Source organism: Pongo pygmaeus, chromosome 18, assembly GCF_028885625.2.
Source record: "Pongo pygmaeus isolate AG05252 chromosome 18, NHGRI_mPonPyg2-v2.0_pri, whole genome shotgun sequence".
NCBI classification, from domain to species: Eukaryota; Metazoa; Chordata; class Mammalia; order Primates; family Hominidae; genus Pongo; species Pongo pygmaeus.
In genome coordinates, this window is record NC_072391.2 from 10,497,518 (window position 1) to 10,524,613 (window position 27,096).

The window sequence follows — 27,096 nt, forward strand, 5'->3', positions numbered from 1 at the left end:
AAGTTCTGGCCAGGGCAATTAGGCAAGAGAAGGAAATCAAGGGTATTCACTTAGGAAAAGAGGAAGTCAAATTGTCCCTGTTTGCAGATGAGATGATAGTATATCTAGAAAACCCCATCGTCTCAGCCCCAAATCTCCTTAAGCTGATAAGCAACTTCAGCAAAGTCTCAGGATACAAAATCAATGTACAAAAATCACAAGCATTCTTATACATCAATAACAGACAAACAGAGAACCAAATCATGAGTGAACTCCCATTCACAATTGCTTCAAAGAGAATAAAATACCTAGGAATCCAACTTACAAGGGATGTGAAGGACCTCTTCAAGGAGAACTACAAACCACTGCTCAAGGAAATAAAAGAGGATACAAACAAATGGAAGAACATTTCATGCTCATGGGTAGGAAGAATCAATATCGTGAAAATGGCCATCCTTCCCAAGGTAATTTACAGATTCAATGCCATCCCCATCAAGTTACCAATGACTTTCTTCACAGAATTGGAAAAAACTACTTTAAAGTTCATATGGAACCAAAAAAGAGCCTGCATCGCCAAGTCAATCCTAAGCCAAAAGAACAAAGCTGGAGGCATCACACTACCTGACTTCAAACTATACTACAAGGCTACAGTAACCAAAACAGCATGGTACTGGTACCAAAACAGAGATATAGATCAATGGAACAGAACAGAGCCATCAGAAATAATGCCACATATCTACAACTATCTGATCTTTGACAAACCTGACAAAAACAAGAAATGGGGAAAGGATTCCCTATTTAATAAATGGTGCTGGGAAAACTGGCTAGCCATATGTAGAAAGCTGAAACTGGATCCCTTCCTTACACCTTATACAAAAATCAATTCAAGATGGATTAAAGACTTAAATGTTAGACCTAAAACCATAAAAACCCTAGAAGAAAACCTAGGCATTACCATTCAGGACATAGGCATGGGCAAGGACTTCATGTCTCAAACATCAAAAGCAATGGCAACAAAAGCCAAAATTGACAAATGGGATCTAATTAAACTAAAGAGCTTCTGCACAGCAAAGGAAACTACCATCAGAGTGAACAGGCAACCTACAAAATGGGAGAAAATTTTCGCAACCTACTCATCTGACAAAGGGCTAATATCCAGAATCTACAATGAACTCCAACAAATTTACAAGAAAAAAACAAACAACCCCATCAAAAAGTGGGCAAAGGACATGAACAGACACTTCTCAAAAGAAGACATTTATGCAGCCAAAAAACACATGAAAAAATGCTCACCATCACTGGCCATCAGAGAAATGCAAATCAAAACCACAATGAGATACCATCTCACACCAGTTAGAATGGCAATCATTAAAAAGTCAGGAAACAACAGGTGCTGGAGAGGATGTGGAGAAATAGGAACACTTTTACACTGTTGGTGGGACTGTAAACTAGTTCAACCCTTGTGGAAGTCAGTGTGACGATTCCTCAGTGATCTAGAACTAGAAATTCCATTTGACCCAGCCATCCCATTACTGGGTATATACCCAAAGGACTATAAATCATGCTGCTATAAAGACACATGCACACGTATGTTTATTGCAGCATTATTCACAATAGCAAAGACTTGGAACCAACCCAAATGTCCAACAATGATAGACTGGATTAAGAAAATGTGGCACATATACACCATGGAATACTATGCAGCCATAAAAAATGATGAGTTCATGTCCTTTGTAGGGACATGGATGAAATTGGAAATCATCATTCTCAGTAAACTATCGCAAGAACAAAAAACCAAACACCGCATATTCTCACTCATAGGTGGGAATTGAACAATGAGAACACATGGACAGAGGAAGGGGAACATCACACTTCAGGGACTGTTGTGGGGTGGGGGGAGGGGGGAGGGATAGCATTGGGAGATATACCTAATGCTAGATGACGAGTTGGTGGGTGCAGCGCACCAGCATGGCACATGTATACATATGTAACTTACCTGCACGTTGCGCACATGTACCATAGAGCCTAAAGTATAATAATAATAATAATAATAATAAAAAGAAAAAAAAGTCATCGATATGTTCTAGGACCTTTAGCTCTCTTCTAATGGAATACTTTTAGGAATTCCCTTTTTCAGATCAAAGAAAAGAAAATAAAAGCTGTTTTTCTTCATCCTTATATAAGTGTAGTGCTGTATTTTAATGGTACTTTATGTTCAAAAGACAGCATGATGTTACATAATTAATTCAGAAAACTTCTTTGATAACAAAAGCAATTATGGAAAATGAAGAGTGAATTTAAATATGTTTCCAAATCTCATAGCTTTCTATAGTTCGACCAGCTATCTGCGTGTGTGTCTGTGTGTGTGTGTGTGTGTCACAGGAGATCTTGGCACATTTCTTAACTTCTCTGAGGTTTAGAGTCCCCTCTTGTGTAATGTAAACAGTTATATATAAATATATATATATTTTATAATATATAATATATATTTTAGTTATAATATATTATGTAATATATATTTTAGTTATATTATATATTTTAGTTATAATATACAATATATATTTTAGTTGTAATAGATAATATATATTTAGTTATATATATTTTAGTTATAATATATTCTATATATTTTTGTCATAATATATATTGTTATAGAATATATATTTTTGTTTATTATATATATGAAGATGAAATTAGAATATTTATGTAATTTTTATAAAGTGTCCACTGATTCCCTAGTTTGGTACAATTAGGGCAACCCCAGTAAGAGGAACTAACATTTCCCAACCACCAAATAGTACCAGGAATGTGAAAGATCAACAGTAACACTAAAGGGATTTCTAGGGGTTCCTGACAGTAAACCCTCACACCGTTGTCTTGGATTCACCGCACCTGTCTTTCACTCAGGGCTCAGCATGGCTTGGGCTTGAGCTACCCTTTGTGTTTCAGCAACATGTGGAGCTAAAAAGATTGTGGGATTCACCAGGGAAATCAAACACCCTCTGTAAATTCATTATACATTATGTGGAAAATGTGAAATGCGTTTCAGACAAATGATGCGTGACCATGTATTAGTCTGTTCTCGCAATGCTACAAAAAAAATACCTGGGATTGGGTAATTTTTAAAGAAAATAGGTTTAATTGGCTCATGGTTCTGCACGCTGTACAGGAAGCATGATACTGACATCTGCTCAGCTTCTGGGGAGGCCTCAGGAAACTTCCAATCATGGTGGAAGGCAAAGGGCGAGCGACGTGTCTCACATGGTAGGAATAGGAGCAAGAGAGCAGGTAGGGAGGAGCCACACATTTTTTTTTTCTTTTGAGACAGAGTCTTGCTTTGTCACCCAGTCTGAAGTACGGTGGCACAATCTTGGCTCACTGCAGCCTCTGCCTCCTGGGATCAAGCGATTCTCATGCCTCAGTCTCCCTAGTAGCTGGGATTACAGGTGCCTGCCACCACACTCGGCTAATTTTTATATTTTTGGTAGAGACAGGATTTCGCCATGTTGGCCAGGCTGGTCTTGAACTCCTGACCTCAGGTGATCCACCTGCCTCAACCTCCCAAAGCACTGGGGTTACAGGCATGAGCCACTGTACCCGGCCAGCCACACACTTTTAAACAACCAGACCTCAGCCAGGCTAAAAATACAAAAATTAGCCAGGCGTATGGGTAGGTAGCTGTAATCCCAGCTACTTGGGAGGCCGAGGCAGGAGAATCACTTGAACCTGGGAGGCAGAGGTTGCAGTGAGCCGAGATGGTGTCTCTGCACTCCAGCCTGGGCAACAGAGTGACACTCTGTCTCAAAAATAAATAAATAAATAAATAAATAAATAAATAAACAACCAGATCTTGTGAGAACTTAGTTTCTCCACGACAGCACAAAGCGGGATGGTGTTATGCCATGAGAAACTGTCCCCATAATCCAATCATCTCCCACAAGACCCCACCTCTAGCATTAGGGATTACATTTCCACATGAGATTTGGGCGGGGACATAGATCCTAACCACGTCAGACCAAAACTTTATTTTTAAAACAGAAACCATTTATTAAATGGGACCATGTGAATTTAGAAATGTGATGATTCCTTCCTAGGTAATTTTGATTGGCACAACTGGGGGTGGGTGCTCCTGGCCTCTGGTGGGTAGAGGCCAGGGATGCTGCTAAGCATTCTATAATACACAGGACAGCACCCCACAACAGAGGATTATCCAGTCCAAAATGTTAATATCGTCAAGGCTGAGAAACCTTGGTATATATACATTTGGATGTAGATTACATTTTTGCAAAATATGGATAATTTTTAGATTCTCACCTTTCACATGCTAATACCATGGGCATCTTTCCATATCCATAAATATTTAAAATGTCAACCTCAAAACAATTAATGGGTGCATAATATTCCACAGAATGGTTGATTATGCCACATTCTACTTAGCTGACTTCCGGTGCTGGACATTTAGGTTGTTTTCCCTTTGTTTTTTGTTTGTTTGTTGAGACGGCATCTCACTCTGTTGCCCAGGCTGAAGTGCTGCAGTCATGGCTTACTGCAGCCTCAACCTCCCAGGCTGAAGCAATCCTCCCACCTCAGCTTCCCAAGTAGCTGGAACTAAAGGCATGTACCACCACGCCCAGCTAATTTTTGTTTTTTGGGTTTTTTGGTAGAGATGGGGTTTCACCATGTTGCCCAAGCTGGTCATGAACTTACGAGCTCAAGGGATCCACCCATCTTCGACCCCCAGACTGCTGGGATTACCGGCATGAGTGACCGCATCTGGCCCTCTTTGCTGTTAAATAGACAATATATGATGAATATTGTTTACCTCCATCTTTGTGTACTGGTCCCATTATTTTCTTAGGATGAATCATAAAAAATGAGATTGCTTAGTTGAAAGCAATAGAAAGCTGGCATCAGATCAGGCATGGTGGCTCACACCTGTAATCCCAGCACTTTGGGAGGTCAGGGCAGGTGGATTGCCTGAGCCCAGGAGTTTGAGGCCAGCCTGGGCAACATGGCGAAACCCCGTCTCTACTAAAAATACCAAAATTAGCCGGGCGTGGTGGTGCGTGCCTGTAATCCCAGCTACTCAGGAGGCTGAGGCAGAAGGATCAACTGAGCCTTTGGAGGTCAGGGCTGCAGTGAGCTTTGTTGGGGCCGATGCACTCCAGCCTGGGCAATAGAGCAAGGCCCTGTCTCAAAAATAAATAAATAAAAAGAAAGCTGGCATCAGCTTGTACTCATGCCAGTAAAACAGGAGCATGCCTGTTTGCCTACAACTTTGCTGACACTGGGTTTTCCCATTTTTAAAATCTAGTGTCTTTGTGGTGCCCAGTTGGTCTGTCCAGACACAGTGTTCCGGGGTGGTCTGGCTGGGATGAGGCTAAGGTCCTGGCACTACCTCTGTTAGGGACGTTGGGCATCTGTCAGGGCAGAATCCTCATGATGTCTGCTGTCACCGGGGATTTCTCATTGTCTTTGTTTACTGCAGGATCCAGACACATTAGTCAAGCCGCAGCCAAAGTCGACGTTGAATTCGATTATGATGGGCCTCTGATGAAGACGGAAGTCCCAGGGCCTAGATCTCGGGTGAGTTGAGCACACCTGAGTTGGGTATTTTGGAAAAGGGAGAAAGGCGCCTAAGAAGCAAGAGCACAGCCAAGCTTAGGGACCTGTATTGATAGTCAGCTGCTTTCAGAGAGTTCACCACCAGAGATCTGAGATATTCAATTAGGCCATTTTGCCATAAGAAGCCAAAGAAGGGCTGGGGGCAGTGGCTCAAGCCTGTAATCCCAACACTTTGAGAGGTTGAGGCGGGCAGATCACTTGAGGTCAGGAGTTCGAGACCAGCCTGGCAAACATGGTGAAACCCTGTCTGTACTCAAAATACAAAAATTAGCCGGGAGTGGTGGCGGACACCTGTAGTCCCAGCTACTCAGGAGACTGAGGCAAGGGAATCACTTGAATCTGGGAGTCAGAGGTTGCAGTGAGCCTCCTGAGTAGCTGGGATTATAGGCACGTACCACCACGCCTGGCTAATTTTGCTATTTTCAGTAGAGACAGGGTTTCACTATGTTGGCCAGGCTGGTCTTGAACTCCTGACCTCAAGTGATCCACCCGCCTCAACCTCTCAAAGTGTTGGGATTACAGGCGAGATGGTGCTTCTGCACTCCAACCTGGGCAACAGAGCAAGACTCTGTCTCAAAAAAAAAAAAAAAAAAGAAGCCAACGAAGGTATCACAGAGGAGATGTATCAGTTTTCTGTTACCACAGTAATGCTTCATAACAAACAGCCACAAAAATCCCACTAGCTTAGAGCAAGCCAATTGCTCATGCATTTAAGGTTCATTGGGAGTTGGGTAGACAGCTCTGTTGGGCTCACCTCCATTCTTGGGGGACAGCTGGCTGTCGATTGATCTAGATTAGGCGTGGCTTGATTCACTGCAGTGATTTGGTTCTGCTCCATGTGTCTGCCATGCTCCAGAAGGCTAGACAGGGCTTGTCCTCATAGCAATGGCAAAGGTGTACAAAAGCAAGAGGAGAACATGCTATAGTTCTACTGAGGCCTGGGCTCCGCATGGGTCCGCCATCACTGCTGCCTCCTTCTGCTGGCCAAAGCAAGTCATAGCTTGCGTTAAGTCCAGAGTCAAGGGCTGGGGTACAACATCCAACCAACAGTGAAAGAACATGACAATGTTACATGGCACAGGGCTCAGAAATCAAATGCCCACCTTTCTAATTCAAATTTATTTTTTCTTTGCACATTTTGCATATTTTGTCCATAATGTCTTTTTTTACTGTCAAAACATACTTCTTTTGTCATTGCAACTATTTTATAAATCCAGAAATCTTTGTACTAATATAAGTGATTGTAGTTATTTTGGATAGTGTTTTGCTAACAAAACGGGAGACATTTTAAATGCATATTTCTATTGGGGAGATAGATTTTAATCTAGTAGTAGTAAAATTCTTGGAATACTTTTTCATATTCTTGTCATGAATATTATCCTTTTTTATTGAAAATATATAATTTTATGACACTAACTGCTAACACCTATTTATGTTGAATTACTTTTGGAGTTGAAATCTTTGTAATATCAAAGCAGCTAGTTTCTAATTCCCTGTTTCTGTATAAAGTACAAGTGGTTTATGGAGTGTTTGGATTATAATTATAAATGGTTATTCGAGATGCAAGTTAATATTTTCAGTTCTTTATATTCTTAATGAGGTGTTAACACCTTTTTTCTCCATATAACAGAGAATCTATGTTTTTGTGGACACTAGATAAACATCTTCAGCTTAAGATTTTCTTGCTGAATATTTTAGTTTATTTTATCTTTCAGGTGTCTGAATTTCCAGCCTGTCTGTTGTACTAGTAATTTAAGTGTGTAATGGAATAGTTTCCTGCCAACTATTTATATCAAGTAATTTTTAAAGTAATATTGTTGACTAATAAAATATTAAGTTATTGGCAAAAGAAAAAAATGCCAAGACTTGGGAAAACATGAAAGATTTTAAGCTATTTTGGCAAGAGTGCGGACTTGCTATAATGCTTTTGTTCTTGCCTGCAGGAGTTAATGAAACAGCTGAATATAATTCAGGTAAGTGAGGATGAGGTAATGTTCCTTCTGTTGCTTCTTTATCACAATTGAGCTAAAAGACAGATGCTTAATTTGTTCTGGCTCTTTTTTTTAAAAAAAATATAGTTGACTTTTGTTCTAAACATTTTTTCTCATTTTCTTTGTGATTTCTTCTTTGACCCGTTGGTTATTTACATGATGTTTAATTTCTACACTTTGCTAAATTTCCCAAATTTCTTTCTGTTACTGATTTCTAGTTTCATTCCATTATGGTTGGAAACATATTTTTGTGATTTCAATCCTGTTAAATTTATTGAGCCTTTTTTTATGGCCTAGCGTATGGTCTAGCCTGGAGAATATTCCATATGTACTTGAGAAGAATCTGTATTCTGCTGTTGTTGGGCAGAGTGTTCTATAAATGTTTCTTAGGTCTGGTTGCTTTTAGAATATTGTTCAAGTCTTCTATTTCCTTGCTAATCTTCTGCCTAGTTGTCCTATCCATTATGGAGTGCCAGATGTTGACATCTCCAACTTTTATTATAAAATTTTTTTCCCTTTGATTCTGTTTTTGCTCTATGTATTCAGGGCTCTTTTGTTAGGTGCAAATATGTTTATAATTGTCATATCTTCTTAGTGGATTGACCCTTTATAATATTCTCTCTTTCTCTCTAGTAATATTTTTATAGTCTATTTTTTCTGATATGAGTACAACCACTTCTAGCTTTCTTATGGTTGTTGTGTCCATCAGATACCTTTCTCCATCTTTTTACTTTCAAACTATTTGTGTTCTTGAATCTAAAGTGTCTCCTGTAAAGAGCATAGAGTTGGTTCTTTTTATCCAGTCTGACAATCTCTGCCTTTTGATTGGATTGTCTCATCCATTCACAGTTAATGTTATTATTCATATGGTTGTGTTTACAGCTGCCATTTATTGTTGTTCTCTATATGTCTTCTGTCTTTTGTTCTTTTGTTCCTCTTTTTTTTTTAAGATGGAGTTTTGCTCTTATTGCCCAGGCTAGAGTGCAGTGGCACAATCTTGGCTTACTGCAACCTCCGCCTTCCGGTTTCAATCAATTCTCCTGCCTCAACCTCTCAAGTCGCTGAGATTACAGGTGCCCACATCCATACCCAGCTAAATTTTCTGTATTTTTAGTAGAGACGGGGTTTCACCATGTTGGTCAGGCTGGTCTCGAACTGCTGACCTCGTGATCCACCTGCCTCGGCCTCCCAAAGTGCTGGGATTACAGGCGTGAGCCACCATGCCTGGCCTTTTTTTTTTTTTTTTTTGAGATGAAGTCTCACTCTGTCGCCCAGGCTGGTGTGCTGTGGCACAATCTCGGCTCACTGCAACATCTGCCTCCTGGGTTCAAGTGATTGTCCTGCCTCAGCGTCCCGAGTAGCTGGGATTACAGGTGCCTGCCACTAAGCCTGGCTAATTTTTGTATTTTTAGTAGAGACAAGATTTCACCATGTTGAGGCTAGTTTCAAACTCCTGACCTCAGGTGATCCACCTGCCTCAGCCTCCCAAAGTGCTGGGATTACAGGCGTGAGCCACTGTACCCAGCCCTTTTGTTCCTCTTTTAATGTTTTTGTTTTTTATTTGAGATGGAGTCTCACCCTGTCACCCCAGGCTGGAGTATAGTGGCACAATCTAAGCTCACTGCAACCTCCACCTCCCGGGTGCAAGTGATTCTCCTGCCTCAGTCTTCTGAGTAGCTGGGATCACAGGCATGCACCACCAAACCTGGCTAATTTTTGTATTTTTTAATAGAGACAGGGTTTCACCATGTTGCCCACGCTGGTCTCGAACTCCTGACTTCAAATGATCCACCTACCTCGGCCTCCCAAAGTACTGGGATTACAGGCATGAGGCACTGTGCTCAGCCCTCTTGCAATGTTACTCATTTTGCATTAAGTGAGTACTTCCCAGTGTAACATTTTTATTTCTTTAACGATTAGTACATATTTTAGTTTTATTTGAGTTTGCTCTAAGGTTTACCATACATATCTTAACAGAATCGACTTCAGATTTGTATCTCTTTTTTTGTTCTGATGTATAAAACACATACAGAAAAATTCATAAAATATAAAATCACAGCTTACTGAACTATTATCAAGCAAACCACCCATGCACTTAGCCAAAACAAGAAATACATTGCCGGCACCCACAGATGCCTCTGTGTGTCCACAGATAGTCACGATATGGTGTACTTCACTGATTCAAGCTTAATCCTGAAAGACCAAGAATCTAGAGAGTGGCAGTGAGCCTGAATTGGTCTCTTTTTTTCTCCAAGAATGCAGAGGCTGTGCATTTTTTCTGCAATTACGAAGAGAGCCGAGGCAATTACCTGGTTGATGTGGACGGCAACCGAATGCTGGATCTTTATTCCCAGATCTCCTCTGTCCCCATAGGTAAGAGCTGGGAAATCACTCCTTGGATATAACCTCTGTTTCTGTCCCTCCTAGTTATGGCTATCCAGGTGTTAGGATGTGGCTTCCAGCAGGCACATCCCAGAGTGTTGCCTGACACTTCGCCCAAGGGTAGGAAAAAAATACATAATGTGTAAAAGGTATATTATCAGATATGTTATATGTCCTCTCTCATCTACTCCTTCCCCAAATTCTACAAGGTAAGTATGTATTAATATCCCTGTTTTGCAGTTAGGTAAACAAAGCATAGAAAGGTTTGGTAGGTAGCATAGAAAGGTTTGGTAGCGTAGGAATCATAGCTAGAATGCAAACCCATCTGTGAGACCACAGTGGCCCCCAGGTAGGTGTCTTAGGTTGAGTTTCCTCAAAGAAGAGCCTGAGGTGAGGATTTCCTTTTTCCCCTGATTTTTTTTTTTTTTTTTTTTTTTTTTTTTTCAGACAGAGTCTTGTTCTGTCAACCAGGCTGGAGTGAAGTGGCATGACCTTGGCTCACTGCAACTTCTGCCTCCCGGGTTCAAGCGATTCTCGTGCCTCAGCCTCCCAAGTAGCTGGAATTACAGGCGCATGCCACCATGCCTATCTAATTTTTGTATTTTTAGTAGAGACGGGGTTTTACCATGTGGGCCAGGGTAGTCTAGAACTCCTGACCGCAAGTGATCTGCCTGCCTCAGCCTCCCACAGTGCTGGGATTACAGGTGCGAGCCACTACGCCCAGCCTAATTTTTTTATTTTTTGTAGAGACGGGGTCTCACTATGCTGCCCAGGCTGGTCTCGAACTCCTGGACTCAAGTGATCCTCCCACCTCGGCCTCCCAAAGTGCTAGGGTTTCAGGTGTGAACCACCGAACCCAGCCAGAGGTAGGGATTCTTGGGCAGGTTATTGACGGAGGGAGAGCTCTCAGGAAAAAGGGGAGGAAAGGAAACAGCCTGGGGCAGGGGGAAGAAGCTAAGAAGGATGAGGTCTCAGCTAGAACTATCCACAGCCTGACCCCACCTGGGGCTCTGGAGCATACACCACACCCCAGAGTTGGTCTCAGACTGAAGCAAAGGGCCTGGCTTTTTATGCCCCTTCACCAGCTAGTCATTGCCCGTCAGCTGCCAGAGGGGAGAACTTTTATAATCTCCTCGGCAAAGCGGCTTCCATTTGCCAAGGGCAATTTTCCAGGCAAGGAGGTAGCTGGAGTTATTATCAACCAACACACACAGCAGCTGGGAAACGGTGACCTGCCCAGTAAAAGTGACCTCGGTGGGATGCCCACAGCGACTGCCTCCCCAGGCTCATCTCCCAGCCATGTAGAGTGTGACTCGCTGTGTAAAAGGGCACACAGACAGGATGGACAGGGCTAAATTGGAAATGCAGGTAGCTGCTATTTGCAGCTTGGATGGTTAATGTTTCTTTGGCTGATGGATTCCTGGCTGCATTCAGTAGTCCATAGGCTGTGTCTGAGGAAGCCTGTCCCTTCACAGATAATGCTGGTTCTTCTGCTGCAGAAGAGCCCGGGGCATCCTCCGCTCCCCATCAGCACCTCCCTTTGGACCCTGCTGAGAAGCCTGGAGCCTTTCCCTGAGACCCAGCCTTGGCTGTCCACTCCTCCTCTTCTTCCCCTGCTCATTGCCTCACACCTATTTATTTCCCACTAACATGAGATTAGACAGTAAGCGGATGAGTCATTCTTTTGGGGAAGTCCATCATTCAGGAATGCCTCAGCTATGGAAGGCATTTTGGAGACAAGAATTAAAAAACCCCATCTCCCCTTTGTGTGGGAGTGGAAGGGATGGGCTCTTGAGTTGTCCTGGGTTCAAATCCTGGCTCTACTATATATTAGCTGTGGGGCTGTGACCACCCCGCAGGACTCCCTCAGTCTGAATGCCCAGCTAGCCATTGTGTGCCTGAAGGTCAGGGAATCAGATTAGCAGCGTTTGTTTAAAAAACTAGAAGTTTGCTCGGGCACGGTGGCGCACGCTGGTAATCCCAGCACTTTGGGAGGCCAAGGGAAGAGGATTGCTTGAGGCCAGGAGTTTAAGACCAATCTGGGCAATATAGTGAGAGCCAACCCCAATCTCTACAAAAAAAATTTAAAAATTAGCTAGGCATGCTGGTGCATGCCTGTAGTCCCAGCTACTCTGGAGGATCTCTGGAGCCGAGGAGTTTGAGGTGCAGTGGGCTATGATGACACCACTGCACTCCAGCCTGAAGCAACAGTGCAAGACCCTGTCTCAGTAAAAAACAAAAACAGAAAAATTCTAGAAGTTCTAAAAGTACTCTCTCTGGCCACCTGTCCTCTCATATCTGTAGTCTTTGAAAATATTTTTTAAGTTAATACTTACAGAGAATTTACTATGCACCTGGCATATTGCCAAGTGCCTTATATGTTATCTCATTAAATGGCTACAACTGCCTTAGAGTAGGGTCTTTTAACATCACCTCCAGTTGACTGATGGGCCCAAGTCTCAAGAGCTTGCAGGATTTTCCTGGCATACACAGGGAGTCCAAGGCTAAGCCAGGCTGTGAACAAACAACTCTCTGCCTCCCAAGCTTATTCCTTTTTTTTTTTTAGATGGAGTCTTGCTCTGTTGCCCAGGCTGTTGCCAGGCTGGAGTCTACACTCCAGTGGCACGATCTCGGCTCCTGCAAGCTCTGCCTCCTGGGTTCAAGCGATTCTCCTGCCTCAGCCTCCCAAGTAGCTGGGACTACAGGCGCCCGCCACCATGCCTGGCTAATTTTTTTTGTATTTTTAGTAGAGACGGGGTTTCACCGTGTTAGCCAGGATGGTCTCGATCTTCTGACCTCATGATCCACCCGCCTCGGCTTCCCAAAGTGCTAGGATTACAGGCGTGAGCCACCGCGCCTGGCCCTCCCAAGCTTATTTCTATGGTAGCTGCCTTGCAGATGCCTGCCCCTGCCCTGCCCTGAAATGTGGGGGTCCCACAGCATCGAAAGCCCAAGGCAGGATTTCCCTGATCAGAGGGACCAGCTACACTTTCATCTCTTCTTCAGAAGCCAGGAAGGCACGCCACATCTGAGGCTTAATGAGGTCTACCTGGAACAGGCTTAGCTCTCCAGCGGCAGAAAAGTCATGAACACACAAGCATTGGTGATAAGGAGCCAGGGCTTAAAGACCTTTGGCCCCAAAACAGTTGGAGAAACCCACAGTGTTCCTTTCTTGAGTAAGGCACACTTTTCAGCCTTGGGCCCAGCGTGTGTTGGAGTAGGATGGGGGACTGCCAGGGATGAATGTTAACCACCTTGGTCCCCCTCTATGGCTCTCCCATCCATCTTCTCGACCAGGCAGAGTGGAACCCCAAGGCATTTCAAATCACTTTCACTTTTCTATTCTATTAGGAGAAAGTCTCCCCTGGGTGATGCCAGGTCTTTAATACCTGTCTCCACCGGCTGATCTCTTACTGTGGAGGAGTGCGCGGCCCAGGCTCAGAGGCTTGGGCAGGCAACAGAAAGATTGTTTCTACTGCATTCAACCTCTGGCCACATTGACATAAAGTCTCCTTTCAAAGTAAATGTATTTGGATGGGCACAGTGGCTCATGCCTGTAATCCCACACTTTGGGAAGCCAAGACAGGAAAACAGCTTGAGCTCAGGAGTTTGAGACCAGCCTGGCCAACATGGTGAAACCCTGTCTATAAAAAAAAAAAAAAAAAAAAAAAAAAAAAATTAGCCGGACGGGGCATGGTGGCACACACCTGTAATCCCAGCTATTCAGGAGGCTGAAGTGGGAGGATTGCTTAAGCTGGGGAGGTTGAGGCTGCAGTGAGCCGTGATTACACCACTGCACTCCAGCCTGGGCAACAGAGTGAGACCCTGTCTCAAACAAACAAAGAAAACAACAAAAAGAAAAGGTTCAAGGGGTGGATTCTGAGATTAGCCGGTGACTGGTAGAAGGAAGAGGGGGTGGTCTGGAAAGTCCTCAGGCATGGACCGTTATCTCCATGCTACTGCAGCAACTGCATATTCAAATTCAGCAGGAGTTAGTATGAACCTTGTGGTGGAAATTCAGGCCATGACATCAGCAAGCTTGTTTTGCACAAACTCCATTTGACCATCTTGGTCCCAACAGATTTCAGCTTGTTTCTCCTTGATCTCATAAGCAGAGAGAGTTTCAGCATTTTCAGCAAGTTGATTTCTTTCTTTCTTTGTTTCTTTCTTTTTCTCGAAAACGGAGTCTCACTCTGTTTCCCAAACTGGAGTGCAGTGGCACAATCTCAGCTCATTACAACCTCTGCCCCCCTGGTTCAAGCGATTCTCCTGCCTCAGCCTCCCAAGTAGCTGGAATTACAGGCACCTGCCACCACGCTGGGCTAATTTTTGTATTTTTAGTAGAGATGGGGTTTCACCATGTTGGCCAAGCTGGTATCAAATTCCTGACCCCAAGTGATCCACCTGCCTCGGCCTCTTAAAATGAGATTCCTTTCTTATCTGCTATTCTTCAAACTCAAGAATTTCTGTTAGTTACTGGCTTCTTACTCTTTGGGGCACAGTTTCAGCTTTTCAGCATGTTGTTTCTTTTTTTTTCTCTGCTTTCCTGTAAGCCCAAGAATATAGTCATTGGTTTGTTTGTTTTTTTTTAACTCTTTGAGGCATGGTGTCAAGTCCTGGTTGGCCCCAGTGGCTGCCATGGATGTGCTAACCCTGAGGTGGGTCTCCTACGCCTCCCTCCCTCTGGTCTTCTGGACAGGGAGGGCCAGGTGCCACCACAAAGAGTTCTGGGCCTGTGGAGCAGCATCGCCGTGGACAGGGGACTCTGTGTAGGAGGGAGAGGTGGGAATGAGCATTGTCCACCATCACTGGCCGCAGAGGTGATGTGGCCACTTCCCAGGGCTTCAAGACACACGAAAGTGAGGATGCATTCATCAGGGTGAGAGCTGTGATTTTTGGAAACTCAGGTCAAACAAATGAGGTCGGCTGCTGAGTTCTTTTCTCAGAGAGAGACCCTGCTGCCCTCTTGTGCTGCAACCTTATGTGTAATTATCTCCCAGTACTGACTGGGAGATGGCCTGCAGGGCAGGTGCATTAATTACCAGGAGATAGAAAATGGCTTGACTTCAGGCCAGGTTCGGTGGCTCACACCTGTAATCCTAGCACTTTGGAAGGCCGAGGTGGGTGGATCACTTGAGGACAGGAGTTCAAGAACAGCCTTGCCAACATGGCAAAACCTCGTATCTACTAAAAATACAAAAAAATCGGGGCTGGGCGCGGTGGCTCACGCCTGTAATCACAGTATTTTGGGAGGCCGAGACAGGTAGATCACGAGGTCAGCAGATTGAGACCATCCTGGCTAACACAGTGAAACCCCATTTCTACTAACACAAAAAGTTAGCCAGGCATGGTGGCAGGCGCCTATAGTCCCAGCTACTTGGGAGGCTGAGGCAGGAGAATGGCCTGAACCCAGGAGGCGGAGCTTACAGTGAGCTGAGATTGTGCCACTGCACTCCAGCCTGGGCAACAGAGCGAGACTCTGTCTCAAAAAAAAAAAAAATTAGCCAGGCATGGTGGCACACACCTATAAACCCAGCTACTCCAGAGGCTGAGGCACGAGACATGAGAATCGCTTGAACCTGGGAGGCAGAGGTCGCAACGAGCCAAGACGGTGCCACTGCACTCCAGCCTGGGCAACAAGGCAAGACTCTGCTGAAAAGAAGAGGGGAGGGGAGGGAATGGGAGCTTGACTTGTTAGGCGAGGCCAACATGCAGTAGAATGGTTAAGAACGTCTTTCAAAAAGCCCTAGAAGATTTCAACAATCTTGCTTGAGTCTAACATAACTACAGTGTAATCCTTATTAATTAACTTCAAACATTTTTATTTTAATTTTTTTCTTTATTTATTTCTTCTTTTTTAAAAAATGGGATACATGTGTAGAACCTGCAGGTTTGTTACATAGGTAAACGTGTGCCATGGTGATTTGCTGCACCTATTGTCTCGTTATTTTAATTTTAATAGAGTGGGGACCAGTGTCTTTCCTAAGCCTGAGCCCCATCTCAATTCCTCTTCCAGAAGCAACCTGCTTCTTCTAGAGAGATATTCAGTGCACGTGTAAGCACACACATATCCTGTGTCTCTCCTTCTTCACTTGGCAGACCCCAGAGATTATTCTAACTCAGCACAAATAAATCTCTCTCACCCTTTTCTACAGCTGATTCATTACATTAGAAGGCTTATTTCCCTGACCCACTATTGATGGATGTTAGGTTGCTTTCAAGTCTTGAGATATGAGAGTGTCACAATTAAGATCCATGCTCATAGATCTTTATACACACTGGTAGGATAAATTCATAGAACAGCAATTGCTGAATCCGAGTGTGCTAAGCCTTGTCGTGCAATGTCAGGCCCAGTCTGGATGGTAAATGCCGTGGGACTCTGGGAATAAGCAGATGTATGAAGGCAGGACAAGGCATGCGGGTCACAGATCGCAGGTGCTATCACAACTCACTCAGTCCCTGAGCAAACATTTGTCAAGATTTGACTCAGCCCATGGGCGCTGGGAAGGAAGGTGAGGATCCTATCTGCAATCCAGCACTCGGGCTGGTTGAACCACACTCCCCAGCCAGCCCCAGGCTTGAAATTTTCTTGCATTTATTTCCGTTTTTATTTGTTTATTTATTTAAATAGAGTCTCACTGTCACGGAGTGCAGTGGCGTGATCTCAACTCACTGCAACCTCCGTCTCTCAGGTTCAAGCGATTCTTCTGCCTCAGCCTCCCGAGTAGCTGGGATTACAGGCATGTGCTACCTCGCCCGGCTAATTTTTGTATTTTTAGTAGAGACGGGGATTCCCCATGTTGGCCAGGCTGGTCTGGAACTCCTGACCTCAGGTGATCCACCCGCCTCGGCCTCCCAAAGTGCTGGGATTACAGGCGTGAGCCACCACATCTGGCGCATTTATCTCACCTTATGTTTATGTAGTCCAGTAGGTCTCAGATCTGAACAAGCATCAGAATCTCCTAGAGAATTTGTTGGATTTCTAGGCTGCCCCTTGAGAGATTCTGAGTCAGGGATGTTAGGTGGGGCCCCAGGAATCTCTTTTTGTCAACAAAGGATAAAAGACCCTTTGGTGTTTAAAGAGAGTTGTGGGGTTGGAAAGGAAGGGAGAGGGAAAGAGAGGTGGAGGGGCATGGGGAACCCTTGGATGCAAAGAGATCTCTAACAGTACTCTCCTGCCCTCAGGTTACAGCCACCCTGCCCTGCTGAAACTCATCCAACAGCCTCAAAATGCGGTAGGTCTTGGGGTTACACAGAATAAAGACAAAATGTGTTCATGGCCATTCACAGAATCACTGGGCAGACTTTGGCAATAGTCCTTTCATTCATTCATTCCATAAGTATGTATTGAGCCCATACTATGTGCCAGGTATGTGGAATGCCTTGATGAATGAAAACGCAGTGCCCACATTCCCATGGAGGCAGTCAATTAACCACACACATGAATAGAGAATTGCAACCGTATTAAGTGCTACAGAGTAAGGTAGGCAGTGCTTTGTGGGCATAAAAGAATGATACTAATAGTTAATGTTTTGGAGAGCATAATTTGTACCAAACACTGTGTTCAGCACTTTATAACTATAATATTGACAAGTCTGTGAAGCAGGTACTCTTGTTATCCCCATTTTTCAGATGCAGAAACTGAGGCACAGAGTGGTTAAGTATTTGCCCAAGGTCACACAGCTAGCGGAGGCACTGAGAATAAACCCACAGGAGCTGAGCTATTTGGGAATGGGGAGGGTGGGTGTCAGGGAGGCTTCCCAGGGAAATGACTTTTCAGCTGAGATCTGAAGGAGAGGAAGGTCTAGCAGGTCACGAGTTGGGAGGAATGGTCCCAGCAGGGAGAGGAGGGCAGCAGCGAGGGCAGCAGTGTGGCTGGAGCAGAGAGAGTGGGGAGGGACCCAAGGAGGTCTGGAGTAGCAGCAGGGCACAGGGTTTTCAGACGCCACCTAGACCAGGGGTTCAGAACTCTCGCACTGTTGACATCTGTAGCCAGATAATTCTGTGTTGTGGGGGACTGTCCTGTGCATTGAGACATTGAGCAGCATCCCTGGACTCTACCCACTAAATGCCAGTAGCAACTCCCTCCTGAGGTTGTGACAACCAAAAAATGTCTGCAGACATGGCCAGATGTCCCCTGGTGGATACAGTCATCCTACATGAGAACCCCTGCAATAGAAGACACCCGTCTCTATCCTAAGAGAGGTGGAAAGCCATTGCACATTTAAACTAAAGAATATGGCCGGGCACGGTGGCTAACGCCTGTAATCCCAGCACTTTGGGAGGCTGAGGCGGGCAGAGCACTTGAGGGAGGTCAGGAGTTCGAGACCAGCCTGGCCAGCATGGTGAAACCCCGTCTCTACTAAAAATACAACAATTAGCCAGGTGTGGTGGTGCGAGCCTGTAATCTCAGCTACTTGGGAGGCTGAGGCAGGAGAATTGCTTGAACCCAGGAGGTGGAGGTTGCAGTGAGCTGAGATGGTGCCACTGCACTCCAGCTTGGGTGACAGAGGGAGACTTTATCCGAAAAAATAATAATAATAATAATAATAAAATAAAAAATAAAAAGTATAACACCCATGCAGGCATGTGTGCAGCCTAAATGCACCACTCAATGAATTTCCCATGTAACCAATGTTTCACAACTCTTTTTGTTATTGGAACATCCCCTTAAGGAGCATTTTTAGACATTATTTTCCTAGTTGTTCCCTATCGTGAAATGGTAATACAAAAATTCAGTACATATGAAGTGTATCTATGTGTTGTATTTATGTCCGTGCTGTACATGGAACAGAGTAAGATTTTTTTTTTTACTCCCATTGAGAATGCATGAGTTGTAATGAGGAATCAGAACATGCCCCCACCCGGTTATTATTCCTTCCCACCAAATTAAGTAGACCCCTCCCCTTACTTTTAACAGATTGCTGCATTTCTCCAGTTTTGTTTGCTTGTTTTTTTCTTGAGACAGAGTCTTGCTCTGCTGCCCAGGCTAGAGTGCAGGGGTGCAATCATGGCTCACTGCAGCCTCCACCTCCCAGGCTCATGCGATCCTCCCACCTCAGCCTCCTGAGTAGCAGGGACTACAGGTGCCCACCACCACACCCAGCTAATTTTTGTTTTTTTGTTTGTTTGTTGTTTTGTTTTGTTTTTGGTAGAGATGGGGTGTCACCATGTTGCTCAGGCTGGTCTCGAACTCCTGTGCTCAAGTAATCCTCCTGCCTCCCCCCAAAGTCCTAGGATTACAGGCGTGAGCCACCACACCCAGTTGTATTTCTCCAGTTCTTTATTGCCATGTAAATGGAGCTTTGCAGTGTGTACCTTTACCTCATCTGGCTTATTTCATTCAAAATTATGTCTGGGTGATTCCTCCCGGTGTGTGTAATCGCAGACTGTCTATTCTCACGGCTTTAGAGCGTTCCCTTCTGCGGATATCCTGCAATCCTACTGTCCATGGGTATTTGCGTAGCTCCAGTTCAGGGCTCTTATGAAGACCGCTGCTGTGGACGTTCGCGTGTGTGTGTTTTGCTGTACCCATTTATGTGTTTCTGTTAGATACGAAGCTTGGAGTGGAACTGCTGGCCGTGTACAGCTCCTGCAGATGCTGCCAGGCAGTTCTCCAAACTGATCGCACCAACTCCACTCCCACAGCCGGGGGAGGGTTCCAGTCTCGCCACATCCTCGCCAACATGGGGGTATCATTGGAGGGTTTTTCTTTGACTCAGAGAGTAACATCCTTATCCACACATGACAAGGAACTTGATCCCAAAAAGAAATCTAAGAAAGGCAGGAGGAACAAAGACCCAATCCTGGTCAGAAAAGGGATCCCTAGCCCTAAAACGTTCTTCACTTTAAATAAACAGAGTTGGAGCTTAATAGGAAAGAACCACATTTTCTTCTTTCTGAATGGGTGTGCCCTGCCTGGGAGGGGCCAGGGGACACTCTTGCCTCCGATTAGTTGACAGGTTTAGGGGCTGCTGTAGAGGGAACTGGTGTCCTCCTGAAGGTGTCTGATGAGGCCCACTGCGGCCGGAGGATCCCGAATGTGTTTACATCTAAAGCCTGGCTTTGTTTTGAAATGTTGTGCGAATCCCAGATGCCTTGGCAGTTGGTGCTGAAAAAAAATGTGTCAACAAACATGTCAGACACACTTGACTGTCAACCGCCTCCAGAGGCAGAATCGTCCTCAACAACACACGACGTCAAGGCCCAGAGATTCCAGCTGGGTGTGGTGGCTCGTGCCTGTAATCTCAGCACTCTGGGAGGCTGAGGCAGAAGGATCCCTGAGGCCAAGAGTTGGAGACCAGCCTGGGCAACATATCGAGACCCTGTCTCTACGATAACTGTTTTTAAAAAATTAGCCGGGTGTGGTGGTACATACCTGTAGTCCCAGCTACTCAGGAGGCTGAGGTGGGAGGATCGCTTGAGCCCAGGAAGTCACTGCAGTGAGCTGTGATCTCGCCACTGCACTCCAGCCTGGGTGACAGAGCGAGACCTTGCCTCTAAAACAAAACGAAACAAAAACATATCCCAAAAAACAAAGGCCCAGGGATTCTGATTTCAGGAGACAGTACTACTCTGTCCCTGCCAGGAGCTTCCCCCACCTTCCCTATCCCCCCGTCACCTTTCACCTCTCTCTCTCCCCTCTCACCTAGTCAGGGACTGGTCCTAACCCTCACATCTCCTTCTTGGCTTTCTGCCAGCAACCTCTCCCCATCGATCCCTCCCACCTCCCTTCTCACCCCCTCCAAACCCTCCTCCAAACTGTGCCGCATGTGGAACCCTTCCCTGGTACTTACTGCCTTCCGGCTGTGTCCCGATGGCCTCCACCTCAAATGCTAAGCCCTTGGAGGGCTGCCTCCCAGTTTATTCTTTAGCCTTATTGCTTGACATTTGCTCATTGATTGGTTATTGACTGAATGCTTCCAATGTGCCAAGCACTCTTTTTGGTGCTGGGATTTGATGGTGAATCCACATTCTCCATCCCAGTCTGGGTTGAGTTGTTCTGCAGAGGAACTGGGTTTGGGGCTTGATGAAAAGAGCACCCTGACGCAGTCTTAGAGAGGTGGCAGCTGACCTCCACGGGCTAAAAGGTTTTCGGCAGGACATGCCCAGGGCAGTAGGCTGGGGCACCACTGGCTGACATCTTGGGTCTTCCAAATTTTTGGCTGGAGATGCACTCAGGTGGTGGCGATGGTATTCTGCTTGTACAGGGCAGGTTCCTGCCAGGTCACCAAAGTCCCGAGAAGGAGTTTATCAACCCTTTTGCACCCAAACCAAACCACCCTGAAACTCCACCATAATTACTTCGTGTGACTTCCTAAAAATGAAACCATGTCCCTTAGATCTAATATCTGGATTCCAATTATGATTTCTTTTTTCTTCGTCTTTTTTCCTTCTTCTTTCTCCTTCTTCTTTCTTCTTTCTCTCTCTGTCACCCAGGCTAGAGTGGAGTGGCTTGATCATAGTTCATTGCAGCCTCGAACTCCTGGACTTAAAAGATCCTCCCACCTTAGCCTCCTAAGTGACTGGGATTATAGGCATGAGCCACTGTGCCCGACCTCTAGTTACTATTTCTTATGTCACCAGGACCATCTCATTACATTGCCCACAAGTTATACAATAATCATGGACTTTGCATGTGCACAGTCACATTGCAATGAATGCACACAGCACAGCAGGCCTGACCAAGTAAGACACCTGCCATCCTATGACCTCTGGGTCTTTCCCTCTGCATAACTCTTCCTTTGAGACTGAACTCCTGCATCCTCTGTATGCCATATCGTCTCACTGGCTCCTTACAAGCACCTAGTGAAGAGTCTCCAGTTTGGCAGATGAGAAACCCAAAGCTCAGAGAGGTTAAGTGAGTTGCCCAAGGTTGCACAGCCACTTAAGCCAAAGCCAGTTCTCTTCATGCTGCACCCTAAGCCTGCTGAGCTGACTGCAAGGGTTTAGAAACCTATCCTCATTTGATCCTGATACCCGATGTCCCAGATATCTTCTGTTCTTAATGTCACGCTTTCTCGAGCAAGAACATCACCCCCACATCGTTCCTAGACCCAGATAGGCTGTCAAGCTGCCAGCCAGCCCTGCTGTCCCCTTCTGGGAGCCATTTCCCTGCTTATAGTGAGGGCCAGCTTGCTTCCACCCTATTCTCATGATGTGATTTCTTAGGAGCCCCACTAACAGGTCACAGCCAGAAGGAAATGCTCCTTAAAGTCCCCTCCAAGGTTGGGCACACTGGGTCACACTTGTAATCCCAGCACTTTGGGAGGCTGAGGCAGGCAGATCACTTGAGTCCAAGAGTTCAAGACCAGCCTGGGAAATGTGGCAAAACCCTGTCTCTATAAAATATACAAAAAATTAGCTGGGTGTGGTGGTGCATACCTGTAGTCCCAGCTACTTGGAAGGCTGAGGTCGAGGCTGCATTAAGCTGATATCACGCTACTGCACTCCAACCTGAGAGAGCAAGACCCTGTAAAAAAAAAAAAAAGCCCTTCTAGGCAAGCCAAGGTCTTTGGGTTGTGCCAAGCATGAGCATTTTCAGGTGGAGGCTACCTGGAGTATCTGACAGAGAGTGGCATCTAAAGTCAGTAAACCTAGATCCGAGCTGTGGTTCTGCCTCTTCTTGGCTGTGTGACTTGGGGCAAGTTGCTTGACCTCTCTGGTCCTCAGTTTCCCCAACTCTACAATGAGGACGATTAACTTCCCTCACTACTTATTCTAGACCCAACTGAGTGATCGCAAAGCAGAAAAAGCAAGAGGTAGGAATCTGCCAGTTTCTAACAGCACAAGCCAGGTCCTAAAGCTACTGGGAGAATCATCTCTGGGGACCCCTCTGCCCTTGGGTCTCCTCCTACACAGTGATGCTGCTTTTTGGATGTGCACTGAGTGCGTTACACTGATTTTGCCCAAGAGACTCTTTCTCTACTCCAAAAGTCCCTTTTTGTATTTTTAGTAGAGAAAATGTTTCACCATGTTGGCCAGACTGGTCTCGAACTCCTGGCCTCAAGCAATCCACCCGCCTCGGCCTCCCAAAATGCAGGGATTATAGGCGTGAGGCACTGCACTCTGCCTGTTTTTTAGCCATTCTAATGGTTAAATATATAAAGAAAGAGACTTACAGGAAGTTGCAAAAACCAGTACAAAGAGCCCCATGTACCCTTCGCTCAGTTTTCCCCAGCGGCAGTAGCATCCTATATAATGCCAATGCAATATTGCAACCAGGACACTGACCCTTTTTTAAAACATCCACAGCAATCCTAGTAGATTTCTCTAAAGGTTTAAGGAAACCTGCCATGCCCCACGCTGACAGAATGTCATCATCCTGCAACCCCATTTGGAGAGTTTTTGAACACAGGGGCTATGAAAAGCACCGTTTGTGGGCAGGGAGGTGGGTCAGGCCCCCAGAAGTCACCATTTGTCTCTTGCCCTTTTGCAGAGCATGTTTGTCAACAGACCCGCCCTTGGAATCCTGCCTCCGGAGAACTTTGTGGAGAAGCTCCGGGAGTCCTTGCTCTCGGTGAGTTCTGGAGAAGCAGTCCCACTGTCTTCAGACGTGGTACTGGCAGGGGAAGGGAAGAGTGGAGATGCCAACAATGAAGAATAAGGTGTTGCTATAGAAATCTTTCTCTCTGAGCTTATTCTTCCATGCAGAGTATTTTAAATTTTTCTTTTAAAGGACAGAAGGGATTCTTTGTGTGCAGGACAAAAGGAGCTGGGGAAATGAATATGTGTCGCATGATAGGAGTCTTGCATATGTCATTCAATCCCGCCCCCACTTCTCGGTTTTAGTTACTACAAACGATTAAAGCCATTGGGAGCCTCAATGTCCCACCTGGAAAGTGTAGGTGTCTTAGACAGTGGCAGGTGCATCAGGAGTGGGCTTTTGCCCCCCTTCTTTCCTCTCTGCCAGCCTCAGGGCCTCCTTGGGCTTCTCCGCCACCCTTGGAACAGCCTGAGCCCACCCTCCCAGTCCAACACCTTCCAGGACAGCCCTGGTTCCGTCTGTCCCCAGTACGGCCCCTGTGAAGATTCAGCTCCAGCCAGGGGAAGCGGGAGTACAGGAGTCATGATGAGCCTGGGCTCACGGCTGTTTCCCTCCCCGCAGGTGGCTCCCAAAGGGATGTCCCAGCTCATCACCATGGCCTGCGGCTCCTGCTCCAATGAAAACGCCTTCAAGACTGTCTTCATGTGGTACCGGGTGAGGTTTGGGGCACACACACACAGGCTCCCCAGCACCCAGCCACATGCTCACCCCTTGTCTGACTGTTCATTCCAACGAGCTGGAGTATTAGACATCAGTGCCAGGGTTAAAATATGGGGAGGGCCACTGCTGGATGGCACTTTCCAGATAGCCCAGTGGGGTATGGTGCAAATGGCTGAGGCTTTGGCATCAAAACTATGCAATGTGGGCTGGGCGCAGTGGTTCACACCTGTAATCTCAACACTCTGAGAGGCAAAGGTGGGTGGATCGCTTGAGCCCAGGAGCTCAAGACCAGCCTGGGAAACATAACGAAACCCCATCTCTACTAAAAAAAAAAATTCAAAAATTGGCCAGGCATGGTGGCATGTGCCTGTAGTTCCAACTATTCTGGAGGCTGAGGTGGAAGGATTGCTTGAGCCTGGGAGGTCAAAGCTGCAGTGAGCCATGGTTGTGCCACTGCATTTCAGCCTGGGTGACAGAGTAAGACCCTGTCTCAAAAAAAAAAAAAAAGAAGAAAATGCTCCTTAAAGTCACCTCCAAGGTTGGGCACAATGGCTCACACTTGTAATCCCAGCACTTTGGGAGGCTGAGGCAGGCAGATCACTTGAGTCCAAGAGTTCAAGACCAGCCTGGGAAACATGACGAAACCCCGTCTCTATAAAATATACAAAAAATTAGCTGGGTGCAGTGGCGCGTGCCTGTAGTCCCAGCTACTTGGAAGGCTGAGGTGGGAGGATCACTTGAGCCTGGGAGGTCGAGGCTGCAGTAAGCTGATATCACACTATTGCACTCCAACCTGAGAGACAGAGCAAGAGCAAGACCCTGTAAAAAATAATAATAATAATAATAATAATAATAAATAAATAAAAATAAATAAAAAGCCCTTCCAGGCAAGCCAAGGTCTCTGGGTTGTGCCTCTGGGTTATTTTATTAAAATATTTAAATTTAATTTTATTTAAATCTTCTAAATTGCAGAGACAGAGTCCCACTTTGTTACCCAGCATGGTCTCAAACTCCTGGCCTCAAGCAATCCTCCTGTCTTAGCCACCCAAAGTACTAGGATTACAGATTTGAGCCCGCACATCTGGCCTCCATTCTTCCTGGCAAAACATACAATGCTCTCAGCAGATCTTAATCCAACAGATCTTAATCGTTGCTGATGGTGCTTAATGCATTATGTGTGTTAGTTTCTTTTGTTGCAAGCACAGTTGGTAGCCTCATGTTTCAGTACAGACCTGCAACAATTAATACATGAGATCCACTCCTGAGAAAGCACTTTCTACTTGTCTGGACTGAATATCGGTTTGGTTGGAAAGTTGAAGCCCTGACTACCCCAGAGCATCTCTGAGATTTTGTTCTGTTCTATTGTTTCAGAGCAAGGAAAGAGGGCAGAGGGGCTTCTCCCAGGAGGAGCTGGAGACGTGCATGATTAACCAGGTAAGTGCAGCTGGGCTTGCACCACGTACATCTGGGGAAGCTGCACAGCCTCTCCCGGGCTGTTGCTGGCTGGCTGGCACTGTCCTTCTCAATTAGGAAGGGCCAGGCCGGGTGCAGTGGCTCATGCCTGTAATCCCAGCACTTTGGGAGGCCAAGGCAGGCGGATCACCTGAGGTCAGGAGTTCGAGACCAGCCTGGCTAATATGGTGAAACCCCATCTCTACTAAAAAGACAAAAATTACCCAGGTGTGGTGGCACACGCATGTAATCCCAGCTACTTGGGAGGCTGAGGCAGGAGAATCACTTGAACTCGGGAGGTGGAGGTTGCAGTGAGCCGAGATCACACCACTACACTCCAGCCTGGGTGACAGAGCGAGACTCCTCTCAAAACAAACAAACAAACAAACAAACAAACAAAAACAAAAGGCCGGCTGCTGTGGTTCACGCCTGTAATCCCAGCACTTTGGGAGGCCGAGTTGGGTGGATCTCCTGAGGTCAGGAGTTCCAGACCAGCCTGGCCAATATAGCAAAACCCCGTCTCTACTAAAAATACAAAAATTAGCCAGGTGTGGTGGCGGGTGCTTGTAATCCCAGCCACTCAGGAGGCTGAGGCAGGAGAATTGCTTGAACCCAGGAGGCAGAGTTTTAGTGAGCCGAGATCGCACCACTGCACTCCAGCCTGGGTGACAGAGCAAGAGTCCATCTCAAAACAAAACAAAACAAAACACAACAACAACAAAAAAGGAAGGGCCCCCAAGGTGTTCCCAATCTCAAGTCTGTTCCCTGGGTATCAAGGCTGAGTGGAGGCTGGGTGCAGTGGCTCACGCCTGTAATCCTGGCACTTTGGGAGGCCAAGGCAGGAGGATCACTTGAGGTCAGGAGTTCGCGACCATCCTGGCCAACATGGTGAAACCCCGTCTCTACTTAAAATACAAAAATTAGCCAAGCATGATGGCACAGGCTTTTAATCCCAGCTACTCGGGAGGCTGAGGCAGGAGAATCGCCTGAACCTGGGAGGCGGAGGTTGCCGTGAGCAGAGATTGAGCCAGTGCACTGCAGCCTGAGTGACAGAATGAGACCCCGTCTCAAAAGAAAGGCTGAGTGGAGATCTCCCTGACCAGCCTTCACCAGTTTCTTAGGACAACTGCCTGAATTTGACAGGTCTCTAAAGGCCATTAACGTATTCCCTAGAATAATCCAAATTGTCAGCAGGAAAGTATATGCATGGGTGTTCACCCCTTGGTGTTTACAGTAATAATAACCAGAAAAGACTAGAAACCCTCAATATTGGGGAAAGATTAATTAAATGTAGGGATTCGAAGTGGAACCAAGGAGGCCACTGCTGGGGGTCAGAGGTGGCCAGGGGCCGCAGGGAAAACCAGGCGGGTGGGTTTCATCCAGCTTCATCCAGAACAGGCCTGGCCTCCTCTGTTTTGTGTATGAGGTCCCATTAAGATTTAGACAGAAGGGTCTGCAGAAAAG

The 27,096-nt window shown here is 45.9% G+C and overlaps 1 protein-coding gene across 9 annotated transcripts in view; it reads left to right on the top strand.

Annotated features, from left to right (window-relative positions):
- ABAT (4-aminobutyrate aminotransferase) overlaps nucleotides 1-27,096 on the top strand; it is a 114,732-nt gene that overhangs the window by 68,023 nt on the left and 19,613 nt on the right. For all 9 annotated transcript variants that reach the window (XM_054455200.2, XM_054455198.2, XM_054455203.2 and 6 more), the window contains 7 exons: nucleotides 5,465-5,562; nucleotides 7,545-7,574; nucleotides 9,848-9,965; nucleotides 17,160-17,209; nucleotides 23,413-23,493; nucleotides 24,082-24,174; nucleotides 25,552-25,614. In XM_054455200.2, coding sequence (XP_054311175.1) covers nucleotides 5,465-5,562; nucleotides 7,545-7,574; nucleotides 9,848-9,965; nucleotides 17,160-17,209; nucleotides 23,413-23,493; nucleotides 24,082-24,174; nucleotides 25,552-25,614 — 533 coding nt within the window. The remainder of the gene's footprint in view (nucleotides 1-5,464; nucleotides 5,563-7,544; nucleotides 7,575-9,847; nucleotides 9,966-17,159; nucleotides 17,210-23,412; nucleotides 23,494-24,081; nucleotides 24,175-25,551; nucleotides 25,615-27,096) is intronic.